This window comes from Lynx rufus, unplaced genomic scaffold (genome assembly GCF_022079265.1).
Source record: "Lynx rufus isolate CCGP_SWC_20201006 ecotype Redwood Valley unplaced genomic scaffold, mLynRuf1.p SCAF_6, whole genome shotgun sequence".
Classification (NCBI taxonomy): Eukaryota; Metazoa; Chordata; class Mammalia; order Carnivora; family Felidae; genus Lynx; species Lynx rufus.
In genome coordinates this window covers 47119042-47137798 of record NW_025814878.1, presented here as the reverse complement: position 1 = coordinate 47137798, position 18757 = coordinate 47119042, and the positions used below count along the sequence as shown (strand labels likewise).

Below are 18757 nucleotides of genomic sequence, written 5' to 3'. Positions count from 1 at the left end.
TGTTTTGTTTTTATGGTTCTTTAGTCATCCTTCATTGTTCTTGGCATATTTGCTTTTAGCAGTATTCCTTGCCTCGTTTTATTTTATTTATTTATATTTTTCCTTGCCTCGTTTTAAAATGAGTTATCTATCGATAACTACACTTATAAAACCAGAGCTTGATTTTTATCAATTGATAACCAGGTTTGTAACCAGATAATTTATTTTATACACAAGTATTAGGAAACTTTGGGTGAAGGCTGAAGGTGTCTTCTTGTCTCTCATAGAGGTGACATCCGTAGGTGTTGCGGTAGCTGTTTCTCTTGCGGTTAGAGACCTCTTACGATTGAGACTATCCTTGGATAATGAAGTCACTGACAGACTGACCTACCAGTAAAGTGACACAATAATGTACTAAGTAAAGATGTATTGGTTTTATGGAAATATATTTTATGTATTCTTGTTCGACCATGTCAGTGAAGCTTAGGATCACTGAAAGAGTAAATAGAGAGTTAATGGAAATCTATGATTTGTCTCGTAAGTCCTGTCTTAGAAACCGTGAGGGAAACAGTGAAACGCAAAGTGCCTATCTTTGAAAAATATATAGTCTGGTTGTCAAAATAATACATATGAGAAGTGACTAGCATGGTTTTCTTCTGTTCTGTGACCAAAATATTTTCTTAGTTAACTTTTTCAGCATGTGTAATTTGTGAATAGTATTTTGCTGGAATGTTTTTAGACTGTTATCACGGTTAATTTAGTTCATCATCTATAAGAATCTAGAGCAGTGTGGGGCGCCTGGGTGGCGCAGTCGGTTAAGCGTCCGACTTCAGCCAGGTCACGATCTCGCGGCCCGTGAGTTCGAGCCCCGCGTCGGGCTCTGGGCTGATGGCTCAGAGCCTGGAGCCTGTTTCCGGTTCTGTGTCTCCCTCTCTCTCTCTGCCCCTCCCCCGTTCATGCTCTGTCTCTCTCTGTCCCAAAAATAAATAAACGTTGAAAAAAAAAAAAAAATTTAAAAAAAAATAAAAATAAAAAAAAAAAAAGAATCTAGAGTAGTGATTCTCAGTTGTCTGCAGTAATGGACCAGATTGTTTCTATAGAAATGTCAGAGACCAACACATGATCCTACTGTGCATAACTAGTCTACAGCTTGGAGCACATGTGACTTATCACACAAGTTCAGTAAGACCCAAACTAGTCTATGCCCTATTCAAGGCAAGTTCATTGATGATGCACTTGGATGTTGTAGCAATCTCAAATTGCTCTAAAGTTTCTAAATCCTTACTTTTTCCACTTGTGTTCTTGTCTTTTCATGGGCGTGGTACTCACGAAAAGCTCATGGATCGTCGCTGGTCCCTAGATATGAGTCGATCTAGTCATATGTCTACCTTATACATTTCTGACCCACTCCATTGTTATTTGATAGCCGGCAGGAGGTTTGGGCAACCACTGAATGGGATCACTCCCATTTGAGAGCATTCCTCCCAAAGTTGTTTTATTTGATCTTGGGGCACATGGATGAAGTTGGTGGCTAGTTACCTATAGTCTTTACTAGGCTTAGCTCTGTGACATCCCAGCCCCTTTTGCTACATAGCTTCAGGTCAATGTCCTTTTTCTGCCTGTCAGAGGATACTGTTCTAAGTTTCTAGCATATTGAAGGGGAGTAGTAGAATAAGTATCATTGTAGACTAAGACACAGTTGTTATTTAAAGCAACACACTTAGAAATGGATTTTAGGGTGACTTGGGCTCAGGTCCTGATCTCACAGTTTGTGGGCGCGAGCCATGCTGACAGCTCAGAGTCCGGAGCCTGGTTCAGTTTCTGTGTGTCCCTCTCTTTCTGCCCTCCTCTCTCTCTCTCTCTCTCTCTCTCTCTCTCTCTCAAAAATGCATTTGATTAAATTAAAAAATTAAAAAAAAAAAAGAAATGGATTGCAGATCCATGATAATAATGAAGATAACAGCAACATAGTGTGAGCCTCAGACCAGTAAGGGACCAGTAGATTTGGTGTTAGAGAGTCACTGGTTCTAGAGGGCTCCGTTGTGCCTAGATCCTATGTACCTTATGGAGGTTTTTCATGCTTCTCTGCCAGAGTGCTGTTCTCCCTAAAGGCTTTTAAGATAATGACTGGCTGGCATGGTGGTGACCCCTGAAGTGGGTACTGCATTCTTCTCTGTTGGTGGGCTGGTGGGGTCCTCTCCAGCCACCAGAACTCCCACTGCATCCTTTTATACTGTCCTTTTCTGTATACTTTGCTCGGTGTCCATTTCAAATGAAAATGCCTTCTCTATGGGGAGAGAGAGAAATCACTTTTGCAAGATGACTGTCATCATGGCTTCTGAGAAGTGCTCAGTGAAATTGGTCTGGGGTCATAAGTACACAGAATGAAGATGAAAAAACTTGTTCTGATTTTGGTGTGTTAAAGTGGTGAATAGGCTAACTCCTGGCAGATGTCTGTGCCTTTCTGAAGTCTTTTAATTGTTGGCTGTATTTGATAGGAACTTTTTAAAAATGAGAGTGACATTTCCAGTTGGTAGTAAAAAGGAAGAAGGAAAGAATTTCATTTATAATAAACCGAAGACATTTGTGCTGGTAGAAGTCTCTTTTGTGCAATATATTTACTTCCCTGTATTCAGATTATGAAGAGAAAGGTAGAATGGTATAAATTGTCTTGAGCTAAAAAACATAAAATTAAAATTCAGTTGGAGTATAGATTGAGAATATTAGAGATTTTTTTAAAATAAAAAGTAAATATATAAGCAAGAATAAAAGGAAAACTCATTCATTTTGGAAATACTTGTTATTTAAACCCTTGAGTGTTTTTTTGCTGTTTCCAAGGGCTTTACTTTTATGAGTTTTATCCTTGTAAAAGGATAGCTTCTTTGTTACTCGCTTTTAATGAGATTGTCATCAGCTCTTTTCCTCCCTGTTCCTGTGTCCTTCAGCTTTAGTCAGGGAATTTTTTGCCAGTCTCTAAGGCAAAGAAAGGAGTAAATGAACATTTTTTTTAGAAGCACTTTGTGGATCTCTAAAATATAAGTATTCTTCACTCTTTTAATGGTGTTTTTTCCTCAGTAGCTTTTTCTCTTGTATATTTTAGCTCATTTATGTTAATATAGTCAATTCCTAGTTTCCTTTTTTTGTCAGCTGAGAATAACAAGAAACAGACATTAGGTATTTGTCAATTCTAGAACAAAAAATACATAGTATCAAATCCTAGCTCAGACGTTACAGAATATAACACTTTGAGAGAGACAGAGAGATAGTGCAGGTGTGTGTGAGAACATGCACATGTACACATGAGAAAGTTTTGAAAGATAATTATGCTAGCTATAAGATTCTTGGTTGACAGTTTTTTCTTTCTTTCAGTACTTTGATTATATTATCCTACAGCCTTGTGCCCTCCATCATTTCTGATAGGAAATCAGCTGTATGTTAGTATCTGACTCTTGCTACCAGTGAGCTGGGGTGAGGGCAATGGGGACCCAGTATTCTTGACCAGTCGTGCTGGGGTAGACTCTCTACAAGTAGGAGCTGGGGAGAAGAAGGAATTCCCCAATCTCAGCAGAGCTTACCTGGGAATAGAGCTCCTATAACACAGAGCTGGAGGGGATGAGACATTCTGGTGGCCTGCACCTTCTGAGCAGAAACCTTGGCCTTAGACTGAGAACTAGGGAGAGAGGGAAAACACTGTCCTCTTGGTTACACCTGCCCAGAGTTGATATCCAGTCACACCAGACTGGGAGAGAGGTGTGAAAGGGAAGTAGGTTATGGTTCAGATGTCACACACTTGCTGTTCTTACCAAGGTTTAGTAGATTTTCTTGAATAAATATTTCTCCATTTGTTATATGCCATTAGAACAATTTCCAGAAACTTTAAAAGTTTTGTTTTGTTTTTATAAATTTTACCAGTTTTGTTTGTTTCACTGGAGAGAGGGTCTGCTGGTCTCCTCATTTTGCCATTTTGGAAATTACCCCTCCCCCCAAAGGGAGTTAGTTTTCACTCCCAAAGCAAAGGTTCTGGAAGCCAAAAAAAATTTAATCAAGACTATAGAATAAGTAGGGTGTTGCTAAGAACTTAGTGCTGCTAAACATAACACATATGGTCTTTAATCACCCATGTACAACATGTGCACTTCAATGATTTGACATAAAATATAGTTTTATAATGCTCCAACTTTCAAGCTTAACTATCACAGGTGATACCTGTGGAAGATTGCATGAAGGATATGCAATTTACTGGATATATTGTTTGCTGAAACCCTCCACTTTTTTGGGGATCTGGCTCCACCTCTCCCTGTCCCATTGAAGTCACCTCATTATTGTATAAATGGTTTCCAATGCGGTGTTACTCTCTTCCTTGGCAACCATTGATTGGTCCAGGGCTGGGCACCCAATCCAAGTTGGGCCAGTCCACGTCCTTTCCTAGGAATTCTGGAATTGAACTTGATAAAAAAAAGTTGTTTTTTCCAGTGAAGCTTTTGGGTGTAAAACTTAGAGCTGTTAGCAGCTGTGTTTCCCATCACGTTTCCAGAGAAGTGGAGGGGGCTGGTCTGTGGAGGCTAGTCTATATATAGAGAGAAGAATGGAGCACATGTTCAGATCTTGACACTAGGTGTTTTTTGAAGGCCCAATCATATTGTTGCCCATTGGTGCCTTGGATCACCTCAGTACCCTTAATATAAATTTCTTTTTTTAAAGGTGGCTCCACTTGGGTTTTGCTGCTAGTAATCAAGAATCTATGAAGTTTATTCTTCCTTTTGAGCAACATGTCCCAAAGTATGTTCCTCAGAACTTATCCTTTGGTTAATTTATTTTTATTTTTATTTGTTTATTTAAAAAATAAATGTTTATTCATTTTTGACAGAGAGAAAGATTGTGAGTGGGGGTCAGGGAGGGGAAAGAGAGAGGGGGGACAGACGATCCAAAGCGGGCTCTTCACTGACAGCAGCAAGCCTGATGAGGGGCTCGAACTCATGAACTGTGAGATCATGACCTGAGCTGAAGTTGGATGCTCAAGTGACTGAGCCACCCAGGTGCCCTGGTTAATTTCTTTTTAAAAAAGAGGATGAGGTTCTTAATCTTTATCCCCCATCGAGATTCACAGGTACATGTTAGCACAGTACTGTAAGTTTCTGAAAACTTACTTGGTTTTCTGTTTGCTTTTATGTACTTTTTACTAGTATATATATTGATTTAGTTTGCATATGTTTATAAATATGACATAAAAGTTACAGTCTTAGCCATTTTCAAGTGTACAGTATAATGTTAACTATATATACCTTGTTGTGCAACAGATCTCTAGGACTTTTCATCTTGTGAAATGAAACTCTATACCTATTAAATAACCAACTCCCCTTAATCTTATGTATGTTTTTGCTTAAAGCACATCAATCCTATTTGGAATGAGACTAAATATAAAAGAATGACCAAGATAAAATGGTTTAGAGTAGTATTTTTTAAGTGAGATATATGTCAGTATGGTATTATAATACCACTGAAAATGTGTATGGCTGTGAATCAGAAATAAAGTAGGAAATGTGTCAGAAAACTTTTGCCTTTTAAATATATATCTAGGGTGCCTGGGTGGCTCAGTCGGTTAAGCAGCTGACTTCAGCTCAGGTCATGATCTCACGGTCCGTGAGTTCGAGCCCCGCGTCGGGCTCTGTGCTGACAGCTCAGAGCCTGGAGCCTGTTTCAGATTCTGTGTCTCCCTCTCTCTAACCCTCCCCCATTCATGCTCTGCCTCTCTCTGTCTCAAAAATAAATAAATGTTAAATATATATCTAAAAGCATTACTAAGTGTAGGAAACTTTATCTTTCTTTTTGTTGCATAGGTTTTGTGAGGTTTCTAGAAGGCTATTATATTGTGTTAATAACTAAAAGGAGGAAGATGGCAGATATTGGAGGTCATGCAATATATAAGGTTGAAGATACAAATATGATCTATATACCCAACGATTCTGTACGAATTACTCATCCTGATGAAGCCCGGTATGTAGCAGTGGTAACTACTGTTTGTTGTTGTTGTTTTTAAATGTGGTAGACCAACTAGGAAACAAAGTACAGTCAAAATATTATAGGTATTATGTTAAAGATGCAAAATACTAGCTCAGAATTCTGAAGTTTTGTCCAAGGTCTATTGTTAACCTCTGTCACAACAGTTGATTCAGGTGAGGATCAACAACAGCTACTAAAGGCATTAGGTGAAATGTTATTGAGGGAAGAATATTCACTCAGTCTCAACATCTACTCCATGAATCTTTTTATTTACAAAGAAAAAAAAAAGAATGGCAAACATACTTAACCCAAATGTTCAAACTTAGCATCATGTGACAAAACTGACATTATCTGCCTCTCGGTGTGAAGCAATGGGAAGGACACCGATTACCTGCATAGTTTTCTTGCTAAAAATATATATGTATTTGTTTTTTTATGCTGTGCTCACCATGATGAGTGTGGTTCCTGTCTGTTGCCATATGACATTGTTACAGTGTTATTAACTATATTCCCTGTGCTGTACTTTTCATCCCTGTGATTTCTTTTACAACTGGGAGTTTATACCCCTTAATCCTCTTCACCTATTTCACCCATCCTCCAATCCAACCCCCTCCCCTCTGGCAATATTTAACTTGAATCTGAGCATGAGGAAATAATCAGACAAACCCATCTTGTGGGACATTCTGTAAGACAACTGGCCTGAACTCTTTAAAGATGACAGTGTCATCAAAGACCAAAAAAGCCAGAGGACTGTTCTAGATTTTAGAACAGGCATGACAACCAAATGCAGCACATGAATATCTGTTGGATCCTGGATTAAAACATATGTGTGCGTACACAGGTGTGTGCATTTACACATAGAGCTGCAAAGAACTTCATGTGCACAGTTTGTACATGGATTATATACTAGGAGGTACTGAATCAATATTAAATTTTAAGTGTAAAAATGATATTCTTTTTTTTTTTCAATTTTTTTAATGTTTATTTATTTTTGAGACAGAGAGAGACAGAATATGAACGGGGGAGGGTCAGAGAGAGGGAGACACAGAATCTGAAACAGGCTCCAGGCTCTGAGCTGTCAGCACAGAGCCCGACGCGGGGCTCGAACTCACAGACCGCGAGATCATGACCTGAGCCGAAGTCGGCCGCTTAACCGACTGAGCCACCCAGGCGCCCCATGATATTCTTTTTTAGGAGATTATCTTTGTTCATAATAGATATATACTAAAATATTTAGGAGTGAAGTGTCATCATGCCTGCTACTTACTGAAAATGCTTTAGGAAAATAAAACATACTTGTGTATTTAAAAAGAGGGGATGTGCATGTGTGTGTTTAAGGAGAGAGATCTAACAGTGAATTCAAACGAAGGACATAATGGGATTTATTGTACTATTTTTCCTTCCAATATTTCTGTAGATTTGAAATCTTTAAAAAGTTTTGGAGGGAAATTAGAGCCTTGGGAGCCTTGGGAATGTGGGAAAAGGCTATTAATAAGTTGATAGAGAAAAGAATAGAATTGATTTATCTTAATACATAAATTTATTTATTATGAACATAATAAAGGTTAAAATGGAACAAAGTTAGGCATGCTTATTTGTTTTTAAGTTTAAATTTTAGTTACACTCTATACTTTTATAGTGTTGTTCTAGATACATGAGCCAAATTTTAAAGGTGGTGTGGCTCTCTTGCTTAAGAACCTCTTAGTGGATTTTGGACTCTCATGATTCTGTCTTTGATGATATATGAAAATGGAGTTGTCAAAAAATAATTGGTTTCAGATTATTTACTTATTCAGATTAAATAAGAATTTAACAAAGTAGTCCTTTGTCTTATACTAACTGAAAAAAATTATATCCTGCATATCTTACAGGAAGACATAGTATGTTGATTGAAAGTAAATTAGGTACTCCCAAAAGAAAACAAAAACACTGACTCAAAAAGATACATGCAACCCTATGTTTATTGCAACATTATCTACAGTAGCCAAGATGTGGAAGCAACTCAAGTATCCATCCATAGATGAATGGATAAATAAGATGTGGTGCATATGTGTGTACACACACACACACACACACACACACCATGGAATATTACTCAGCCATAAAGAGAATGAGCTCTTGTGATTCGTGACAACATGGGTAGACCTAGAAGGTGTTACGCTAAGTAAAATAAGTCAGACAGAGAAAGATAAATGCCATGTGATCTCATTTATATGTGGAATCTGAAAAACAATACAAATAACAAACCAAAACCAGAAACAGACTCATGAATACAGAGAACAAATTGGTGGTTGCCATAGGAGCAGAGGTGGGAGGATGGGTGAAATAGGTGAAGGGGATTAAGAAGTACAAGCTTCCAGTTATAAATAAGTCATGAAGATGAAAAGTACAGCATGGGGAATATAGTCAATAATATTGTAATAATGTTGTATCATGACAGATGGTAAATACACTTACCATAGTGAACATTGAGTAATGTACAGAATTGTCAAATCACCATGTTGTACACCTGAAACCAATATAACATTTTTGTCAACTATACTTCAGTAATAGTTTTTTTTTTAAAAAGTGAATCAGACCAGCACATGTGAATCTAAGGGGTGAGAAAAAGTTGAAGAGGTTATTACTTATAAACCTCATCTTTATGATTCTTTAGCCAGGAATGGTAAAACAAATTATGTTGTTCTATATAGTGATTTGACTGTCTTTAAAGAGTGAAATTACTGGGGCACCTGGGTGGCTCAGTCGGTTAAGTGTCTGACTTTGGCTCAGGGCATGATCTAGCAGTTTGTGAATTCAAGCCCCGCGTTAAGCTCTGTGCTGGCAGCTCAGAGCCTGGAGCCTGCTTCGGATTCTGTCTCTCTCTCTCTCTCTCTCTCTCTGCCCCTCCCCAGCTCACACTCTGTCTCTCTCAAAAATAAATAAATTTTAAAAATAATTAAAAAATTAAAATTATTTATTAAAATAGTGAAATTACTGTAGGATTAATACTGTGTAGCAGTGGACATTATCCAGAGTAAGATACAATTATATTAATAGTTTGTTATAGGTAGGCTGAAGTAGTATTACTAGATAGTTAAAACTTGTAATGTATTTATAAAACTATCTAATGCAATAAGTCACTTAAGTTAAAAGATTTGGTGGTGTGCCTGGCTGGCTCAGTTGGAAGAGCATGCAAGTCTTGATCTTTGAGTCATGAGTTTGAGCCCCATATTGGGTGCAGAGATTACTAAAAAGTAAATAAATAAACTTAAAAAAAGACTTGGTAAAATATTAGGAAATACAAATACAGTACAACTCAACATTTTATACAAAATGAGAAGTAGAGGTTATCCCTGCAATGCATGGTTGTATCAGCACTAGAAAATTTTGCTGGAGCACTTTACTACATTAAAATATTTTGGGGAAACCTATGATCATCTTAATATTTGTAGAAAATATGCTTAACAAACTCAGTACCCGTTTGTGATCAAAAGTCTTTAAAAAGTTGAAAGAATTTGAAAAAATGTTAACATGTATTAATCCTGAGGGATAGATATGCAGATACTTTATTCTGTACGTTTGGGGTTTTTTTGTTGTTTTTTTTGTTTTGTTTTGTTTTTGCAGTTGAAAAACTTTACAACTTAAAATCATGGTGACCCACGAACATTTTTGCTTGTTTTCATTACTCTCCTCTTTCCAACCTCAAAGCATTTGCAAAGCACATAATTGTAAAAACAAGAACAGTATTTACTTCTGTCTTGCCCTGAGTCTAAGTGCCCCACATCTCAGTACATGACTCTCCCTCTCTGGCACAATCAGGGATGAGGAAGTGGTCAAACTATAAAGTTAAGGGTCTCTGAAGGGACAATCAACAGACTTAGAAATTGCTTCAGATGAAATCCCTACTGCAGCTATGGATTGAATTCCCCAGGGTTTTTAAAAAATATTTTATTTTTAAGTAATCTCTGCACCCATCATGGGACTTGAACTCACAGTCCCGAGATCAAGAGTTGCATGCTCTACCAACTGAGCCAGCCAGGTGGCCCCTGAATTCCTCAGTTGTAATGAGAGTATTCACAGATATAAATGTATATGTGAGTATAATTAAGCTATGCAAAATAATAGTATTATGTGAATGTAATATGCTTTTCTTTTTAGGTATCTACGAATCTTTCAAAATGTGGACCTATCTAGCAATTTTTACTTTAGGTAAGTCTAAACTTAGTTTTTCTCTTGTTAGTCACTTAAATGTTTATATTATTTTCCAGGAAGTAAAAACAAAATCAGAGGACACAATAGTACTTCCTTTATTTTTTTTATTGGCCAGATTATTTCATCTAAAAACATAAAGGTACAGGTATTTCTTCCCTTTAAAAATCTTATAATTGAATATTGAATGGGCAAATTAAAGGGCAACTGTTCTCACTATAAACATCCTCTTTGTTTTAGGTGGAATTTTAATGAAATATTCTTATTTTGTAATTTTTAATTACAAAATGAAATTTGCATTCAGTTTCTAATACAGAGTTGTAACCATTTCACAGTTCAATGTTTAGTTAACCATCTAGCAAAATTAAAACAAATTCAGGATAGGAAGAACTATTGCAATACCAAGATACGGCTAATGGCATTGTAAATTAATAGTTTTCCTGAAGAGGAATGTAGCATTAAGTATTTGTGAAAATATATCCTAAGAAAATAAATTAGGAGAGAAAATATTAATTCCTGTTTATAAAGGGATACTTATAGCTTCTCTGTTTATGATAGCCCCAAGAGAGCAAGCCAGCCAATGCAGGGACAACCCAAATACCAATAGTTGAATGAGAGGCAAGTAAATTTTAACAGAGCATTGTGATAGAGTATTATACCACCACTGATGTGGCCAATATGTAGGCCTAGGAGATACAGAGTTATTGTGCTAAGTGGAAAATTCTTTCAGCTGTAATATCCAAACTAAAAAGGTAGAACACAAAATAGCATGCACCAAAAAGGACATGAGTGCTAAGGACTAAATGAGGGCCTAGAGTGTTGTAACTCCTGATGCCATGCACTGATGCATTATTTTAAATTTATTAAAAAAATTTTTTTTAACATTAGCCACTTTTTTTGTTTATTTATTTATTTTGAGAAAGAGAGCACATGTAAGTGTGAGCCAGGGGAGGGGCAGAGAGAGAGGGAGAGAGAGAATCTCAAGCAGGCTCAGTGCTGTCAGCACAGAGCCCATGTGGGGCTGGATCTCACAAACCGTGAGATCATGACCTGAGCTGAGATCAAGAGTCGGATGCTTAACTGAGCTACCCCAGCGCCCCTTTAAATTGTTTATACAGTTAACCACTTGTTTACCTATGAAATAAAGAAAAACGTGCTTACTATATAGAATGGGTTATGTCTTCATAAAACTGAAGGGAGTTCATTATTTTAACAGTAGTATATATTGAAGGGCTCCTAAAGAAAAAACTTTCACTTCCTCAGATGTTTATTGAATGTATATTTCCATTGTGTTTATCTCAGTCATCTGCTTCTCTGTCTTTGTTGCTTAATTTTATGTTTATAGCATCTGCAAGTTATCACTGCAACTTGGTGGTGCTGTTAGAAATGGTCCTCTGCTCCATGATTTCAACTTCGTTTGTATCCTGACACTGAGCTCTCTGGCCAAGTCATCCCATAAGTAAAATATGTTGGTTGAGGTTTTTGTGTCTGATAAGTAAGCTTCAAAAAGCATATACTACATTCTTAAGATTCGGCTGGAATAAAGCAGTTACTCTAACTAGGAAAAAATCGATTTTTAAAAGTCGAAAATCAACATCCCTCCCCCCCCACCCCTGCACGTATTGAGGTATTACTGACATATATCATCTATAAGTTTAAGGTGTACAACGTGATGTTTAGATACACATAAATAGTATGACATAATTACCACAATAAGGTTAGTCAACACCTCCATCCCCTCACATAATTATGAGGGTGTGTGTGTGTGTGTGTGTGTGTGTGTGTGTGTGTTGAAAACATTCCAGATGTGCTCTTAACAAATTTTAGGTTGTAATTCATTACTGTTAATTACAGTTGCCATGCTATGCATTAGATGCCCAGATCTTTTTTGTCTTATAGCTGGGAGTTTGTACCGTGTGACCAGTACACAGCTTATTTGGCTTTTTTAGATTCTGCATAGAAGTGAGAACATATGGAAATAATCAGACTTATTTCATTTAGTATACTGCCCTCAAGTTCCATCTATGTTGTTGCAAATAGCAGGATCTCTGTCTCTTATTTTTATGGTTGAATGATATCTGTGTGTGTACGTGCACCATATCCTTTTTATCCATTTACCTATTTCTGGACTCTTAGGATGTTTCCATGTTTTGGCTATCATGAATAATGCTTCGGTCAACATGGGTATGCAGATACCTCTTAAGATGATGATTTAATTTCTTTTGGCTATATACTCATAAGTGGGAATACTGGATCATACGGCAGTTCTATTTTTTTATTCTGAGAGACAGAGAGTGTGAGCAGAGGAGGGGCAGAGAGAGAGGGAGAGAGAGAATCCCAAGCAGGCTCTGTGCTGTCAGTGCAGAGCCTGATGCAGGGCTCGAATTCACAGACCTTGAGATCATGACCTGAGCTGAAATCAAGAGTCGGCTGCTCAACCAACTGAGCTACTCAGGCATCCCTGGTAGTTCTATTTTTAGTTTTTTCAGGAACTTCCATACAGTTTCTGCAGTGACTGAACCAATTTACATTCCCACCAGCAGTGCACAAGCGTTCTTTTTTCTCCATAGCTTACCCAACACTTGTCTCTTGTCTTTTTGATAATAGCCGTTATAGCAGATATGAGTTGCAATCTCATTGTGTTTTTAATTTGCATCCCTGATGTGATGTTGAACATTTTTTCATGTGTCTGTAGGGCATTTTCTTTGGGAAAATGCCTATTCAGGTCCTTTGCCCATTATTTAATTGGATTGTTTGGTTTTCGTTTTGGTGATTTGTTTTGTGTTTTTTTGTTTGTTTTTTTTTATTTTTTATTTTTTAATTTTTTGCTCTTCAGTTATATGAGTTCCGTATGTGCTTTGGATATTAACCCCTTACTAGATACATGGTTTGTAAATATTTTCTCCCATTACATAGGTTGCCTTTTTATTTTGTTGATTTTTTTTCTGTGCAGAAGCTTTTTAGTTTGCTGTAGTCCCACTTATTTATTTTTGCTTTTGTTGCCTGTTGTTTTGGTGTCATATCCATAAAAGCTTTGCTAAAACTAATGTCAAAGAGCTTTTCCCCTTTGTCTTCTTCTAGTAAGTTTACAGTTTGGGGTCTTACATTGAAGTCTTTAATCCATCTTGAGTTACTTTTTGTGAGTGGTGTAAGACAAGAGTCCAACTTCATTGTTTGCATGTGGTTATCCAGTTTTCCCAGCACCATTTATTGAAGAGACTATCCTTTCTCCATGTGTCATCTTGGCTCTCTTGTCAAATAGTTGACTCTGTATGCATGGGTTTCTTTCTGGGCTTTCAGTTCTATTCCACTGATCTACATATGTGTTTATTTTTATGCTACACTACTTTGAATGTTGTAGCTTTGTAAAAAAGTTTGAAATCTGAAAGTATAATGCCTCCATCTTTGTTCTTTCTTTCTTTTTTTAAAAAAAAATTTTTTTTTAATGTTTATTTATTTTTGAGACAGAGAGAGACAGAGCATGAATGGGGGAGGGTCAGAGAGAGGGAGACACAGAATCTGAAACAGGCTCCAGGCTCCGAGCTGTCAGCACAGAGCCCGACGCGGGGCTCGAACTCACGGACTGCGAGATCGTGACCTGAGCCGAAGTCGGCCACTCAACCGACTGAGCCACCCAGGCGCCCCTCTTTGTTCTTTCTTAAGATTGCTTTGGCTGTTGGTGGTCTTTTGTGGTTCCATACAAATTTTAGGATTGTTTGTTCTACCTCTGTGAAAAATGTCGTTGGAATTTTGATATGGATCTGTGAATGACTTTGGGTAGTATGGACATTTGAACAATATTAATTCTGATCTATGAACATGGGGAATCTTTCCATTTGTTTGTATCTTCAGTTTATTTCATCAGTGTCTTACAATTTTTAGTGTAAGATCTTTCTCCTCCTTGGTTAAATTTATTCCATTGTATTTTATCTTTTGATGCTATTGTAAATATGATTGAAAAACCAAATTCTTAATACAACTTTTATCCCTGAGATTAGATACTAGTAAAATTAATGGCTTCATCTAGCAAATGTAGTAAAATTGAATTCCACAAATGAAAAAAATAAATTTCAATCAAATTATATGAATAAATTAAAGAAGAAATAATAATTGAAATAATTTGTGAGTCTTCAGACAAAATTGCAGCCATCTTTATGAATTTGGGTACACATGAATTCTAGATGACATTCTGTGCTAAAATATATAACTAGACATACTTTAAAAATTATTAATTATGTGAAATCAGAATTGTAAAATGGGTTTCTTATGGCCTCAAAGCCAAATTTTATTTGCAAAGACTGTGATAACTTTTTGGATGAGTATTACTCTTCTAAAACAAATTTTATCATAATGGCTTGTATTTTCTTTTTAAAACATTTTTTTAATGTTTATTTATTTTTGAGATAGAGAGAGAGAGAGAGAATGGGGGAGGGACAGAGAGAGAGGGAGACACAGAATCCGAAGCAGCCTCCAGGCTTTAAGCTGTTAGCACAGAGCCTGACGTGGATCTTGAACTCACTAATCATGAGATCATGACCTGAACCGAAGCTGGATGCCTAACTGACTGAGCCACCCAGATGCCCCTGTATTATTTTCTTATTCCTGTTTTATTATGAAGTCAGTTATGGAACTATCACTAAAAATTAATAGAATTACTTTTGTTCATAGGTAAACTAGAGTACAGACCATGCACTATTGCGTAGATACTGTAACATCTATACAACTCTATTCAGATACGTATGAGAGCGTGACCTCTTTGCACAAGGCTGTGACGTTATACTGATCTCACTGTAAAGCAAAAAATGCACATTGCAAGTCAGTGAATGTTGGTTTCTCATATATTTCTAATTGTGCAAATGCCTAAGTCATGCAGTGATTTAAAATTTTTTTTTTAATGTTTATCTATTTTTGAGAGAGAAAGAGGGAGAGAGACAGAGCGTGAGTGAAGGAGGGACAGAGAGAGAGGGAGACATAGAATTTGAAGCAGGCTCCAGGCTTTGAGCTGTCAGCACAGAGCCCAATGCGGGACTCAAACTCACCTACTATGAGATCATGACCTCAGCTGAAGTCGGATGTTCAACCAACTGAGCTACCCAGGTGCCCTATTTTTTAATTGAAGCATAGTAGACATACAATATTATATTAGTTTCAGGTGTACAACATAGTGAATTGACAATTCTGCTTATTACTCAGTGTTCATCATGGTAAGTATAGTCATCATCTATCATCATATAACATCATTACAATATTATTGACTATATTCCCTATGCTGTGCTTTTGATCCCTGTGATTTACTTACTTTATAATTTTAAGCTTGTGCCCCTTAATCCCCTTTATCTCTTTTGCCCATCTTACATTCTCGCCTCACTGGCAATGACCAGTTCTCTGCACTTATGAGTCTGTTTCTGTTTTTGTTTGTGTTGTTTTTTAGATTCCACATTTGAGTGAAATCATACAGTATTTCTCTTTATCTGTCTGACTTATATCACTTAGTGTAATGCCCTCTAAGTCCATCTTTGTTGTTGCAAATGGCAAGAGCTCATTCTTTTTTATTGTTTTCAGTGGACGCTTAGGTTGCCTCCATATTTATATATTGGCTATTGTAGATAATGCTGCAATAAACATAGGGGAGCATATATCTTTTCAAATTAGTGTTTTTGTTTTCATTGGGTAAATACCCAGAAGTGGAATTACTGGCTTGAAAGTATTTCTGTTTTTAATTTTTTTAGGGATGCAGTGATTTTTAAATTTCCAGTTACATTCATGGTTTTATAGTGCTTGCTTGAATAGCATTGCTTCCAAGTAACAGAACAGGTGCTAATATAGTTGACAGTTTTTCATTCCATATAGGAGCCAAGACTGAAAGATGTTTTGCTTTTATAATTCTTACTAAGTTTCAGTTATGTTCTTAGTTACAGCTATGATTTGTCCCACTCACTTCAATATAATCTCACTGTCTTGCGAATGCCCCTGGAGATGTTAAAGTCAGAAACAACCCAGACTCGCCAGGAGAGTTTCGACATCTTTGAAGATGAAGGATTAATTACACAGGGTGGAAGTGGTAGGTGGTTTTCAGCACATCTAACGCATGTTAATACGGCATCCGTGAAATGGCATCTCATGAAATTAACTCACATTTCCCTCATATTTCTCTATCCCTTATTGTTGTTTGTCCTTACATGAGGTTGTTCCAGATACATGAACTTGACCAGTTCATTTTTGGAGAGACCGTTAATCATGATGTGATTTCATTTGTGGGCCAGCCAGAAAATTGTGTGCTGACATTTCCTAGGAAATTTCCATGTACTTTTAATGGAATACATTTTAGGTCTAGACTTGTGGTGAAGTTTGAAAGGGGAATTGGTTTTTTTGAATATTGGGAAATACACCACTGCTTTATTTTACTTCTTGGAGAGTTTTGGAAAAAACTCATCATGGGTTATCTGTTGTGTCCTTGACATTTGCTGCAGTATCTCTAATTCTCCTAACAACTCTGCTCGGTAGATATGATGCCACTTTTAAAGAAATAAATACTAAGTGGAAAACCTAGGTGTAGAGATTAAGATCACATGGCCAGTGTGCTGAGGAACCAGTACAGCATATCAAAAACTGTTCTTATTTTGATTGGTCCCAGCTTGACCCAAGAGTCAAGCAAGACAGGCCTTTTTATTTTATTTTATTTTATTTTATTTTATTTTATTTTATTTATTTTTAGTTTTTTTCAATATATGAAGTTTACTGTCAAATTGGTTTCCATACAACACCCAGTGCTCATCCCAAAAGGTGCCCTCCTCAATACCCACCACCCACCCTCCCCTCCCTCCCACTCCCCATCAACCCTCAGTTTGTTCTCAGTTTTTAAGAGTCTCTTATGCTTTGGCTCTCTTCCACTCTAACCTCTTTTTTTTTTTCTTTTTTTCTTTTTTTTCTTTTTTTTTTTTTTTCTTCTTCTCCCACATGGGTTTCTGTTAAGTTTCTCAGGATCCACATAAGAGTAAAACCATATGGTATCAAGACAGGCCTTTTTATGTCAGGGCCACTAGAGGATCACTGCAGGACCACATGTGACTAGTCTAGGGTCACCCTGGAAATCCTAGACCAACTGGTCACACAGCAGAATGGTACCTTTATCCCTGGATTTTTGGGTTGGTCTAGAACTCTAAAGCCAGGGGCACAGCTAAAGTGAATATTGTGAAGGAATCGTTTCAGGCTTAAAGTAGTTTAGCTGAATTGGATTTACTATGGAGACATAGTAAGTCAATGGTGTCTTGGTCACCTTTCTCTGTGCAACTTAAATAATGGTGATGAAGATGTGGGTGGAGAGGTAGAATGTAATCTAAAGTTGCAGAAAGTTTGTCCTTGCAGGACACTCAAGAAGAGGCTGTGCCCTATTAACATTTTGCCAAAGGTTCTTGTTCACTCTAAGTAGACTTAGAGTGTTACTTAAACTGGATATCATCCCTGGCATTGCCCTTGACTATTATTAACCTATTAGATTGACTCTCTTATACTGAGGCCAAACTCAGTACACCCCACCTACCTCAGAACATCCAGACCACATAAATTTGCCCTGGTTCAGACTCCCAAATTGTAACCTATACTGCCAGACACAGGTGGAGGATAAGGCAATGTGTGCCTGAATATTTGTTTGCATCATTTCTTCTAAATACCATGCTTCATAATAGAAAAGCTAAAGTATTACTAAATTTGCACTGTCATCCTAAATATGAATTTGAATATTTGTTCTGGAATCCTAATTAAGGATTCCACTTAATTTTTTTATTCTCTAAAAGCACTTAATTTTTTTATTCTCTCTAGAGCAGTTCTACTTGGCAGATATGAATAACATTGTGTATTAGGTTTTCATAGCTGCTATAACAAATTACCGCAAACTTAGTGGCTTGAAACTATACAAATGTACTATGTTACAGAAGTCAGAAGTTCCAAATAGGTATCAGTGGACTAAAATTAGGGTGTTGGCAGGGTTGCGTTCCTTTTTTGACACCCTGGAGAAAATCCATTTTCTTTCCATTTCCGTGTTCTAGAGGCTGCCCACATTCCTTGGTTTGGGGCCCCTTCCGTGTTCAAAGCCAACAATGGCCAGTGAGGTTTTTTTCCTACGTTATGTCACTCTGACATTCACATTCTTGCTTTCCTCTTTTCCTTACCATGACCCTGTGATCACATTGGGCTCGCCTAGATAATCCAAAATAATCTCCCCATCTCAGGGTCATCTAATTAACAACCTGAATGCCATCTGAATTTCAATTTCTCCTTGTCATGTAACATAACATATTCACATGTTCTGGTGATTAGGACATACACATCTTTTGGTGGGTACACTATTCTCTTACCACAGAGGGGGAAGCTGATAGGAAACAGAGAGTAAGGGTAGAAGGTATGGGGTAGGTAGAAAACAAAAACAATAATACATTTTTTAAAAAGTCTCTACTCTGTCAGGCAGTGTATTAGTTACTTTGGGTATGTTAATTTAATCTGAACCTATCTCTGAGGTGAGTAGTAGTATCATCATTTCACAGTTCAGAAATGTTTAAGCAACTCACCAGAGGTCACAGAGTCTGGTAAG

The 18757-nt window shown here is 37.1% G+C and overlaps 1 protein-coding gene across 5 annotated transcripts in view; it reads left to right on the top strand.

Annotated features, from left to right (window-relative positions):
• Positions 1-18757, top strand: part of FIG4 (FIG4 phosphoinositide 5-phosphatase) — a 134124-nt gene that overhangs the window by 23142 nt on the left and 92225 nt on the right. For 4 of the 5 annotated variants that reach the window (XM_047101313.1, XM_047101315.1, XM_047101314.1 and 1 more), the window contains exons 4-6: positions 5817-5973; positions 10120-10170; positions 16083-16231. In XM_047101313.1, the coding sequence (XP_046957269.1) occupies positions 5817-5973; positions 10120-10170; positions 16083-16231 (357 nt within the window). Of the gene's footprint in view, positions 1-4676; positions 4759-5816; positions 5974-10119; positions 10171-16082; positions 16232-18757 lie in introns of those variants that run through there. The other variant, XM_047101316.1, reaches the window with a different exon arrangement.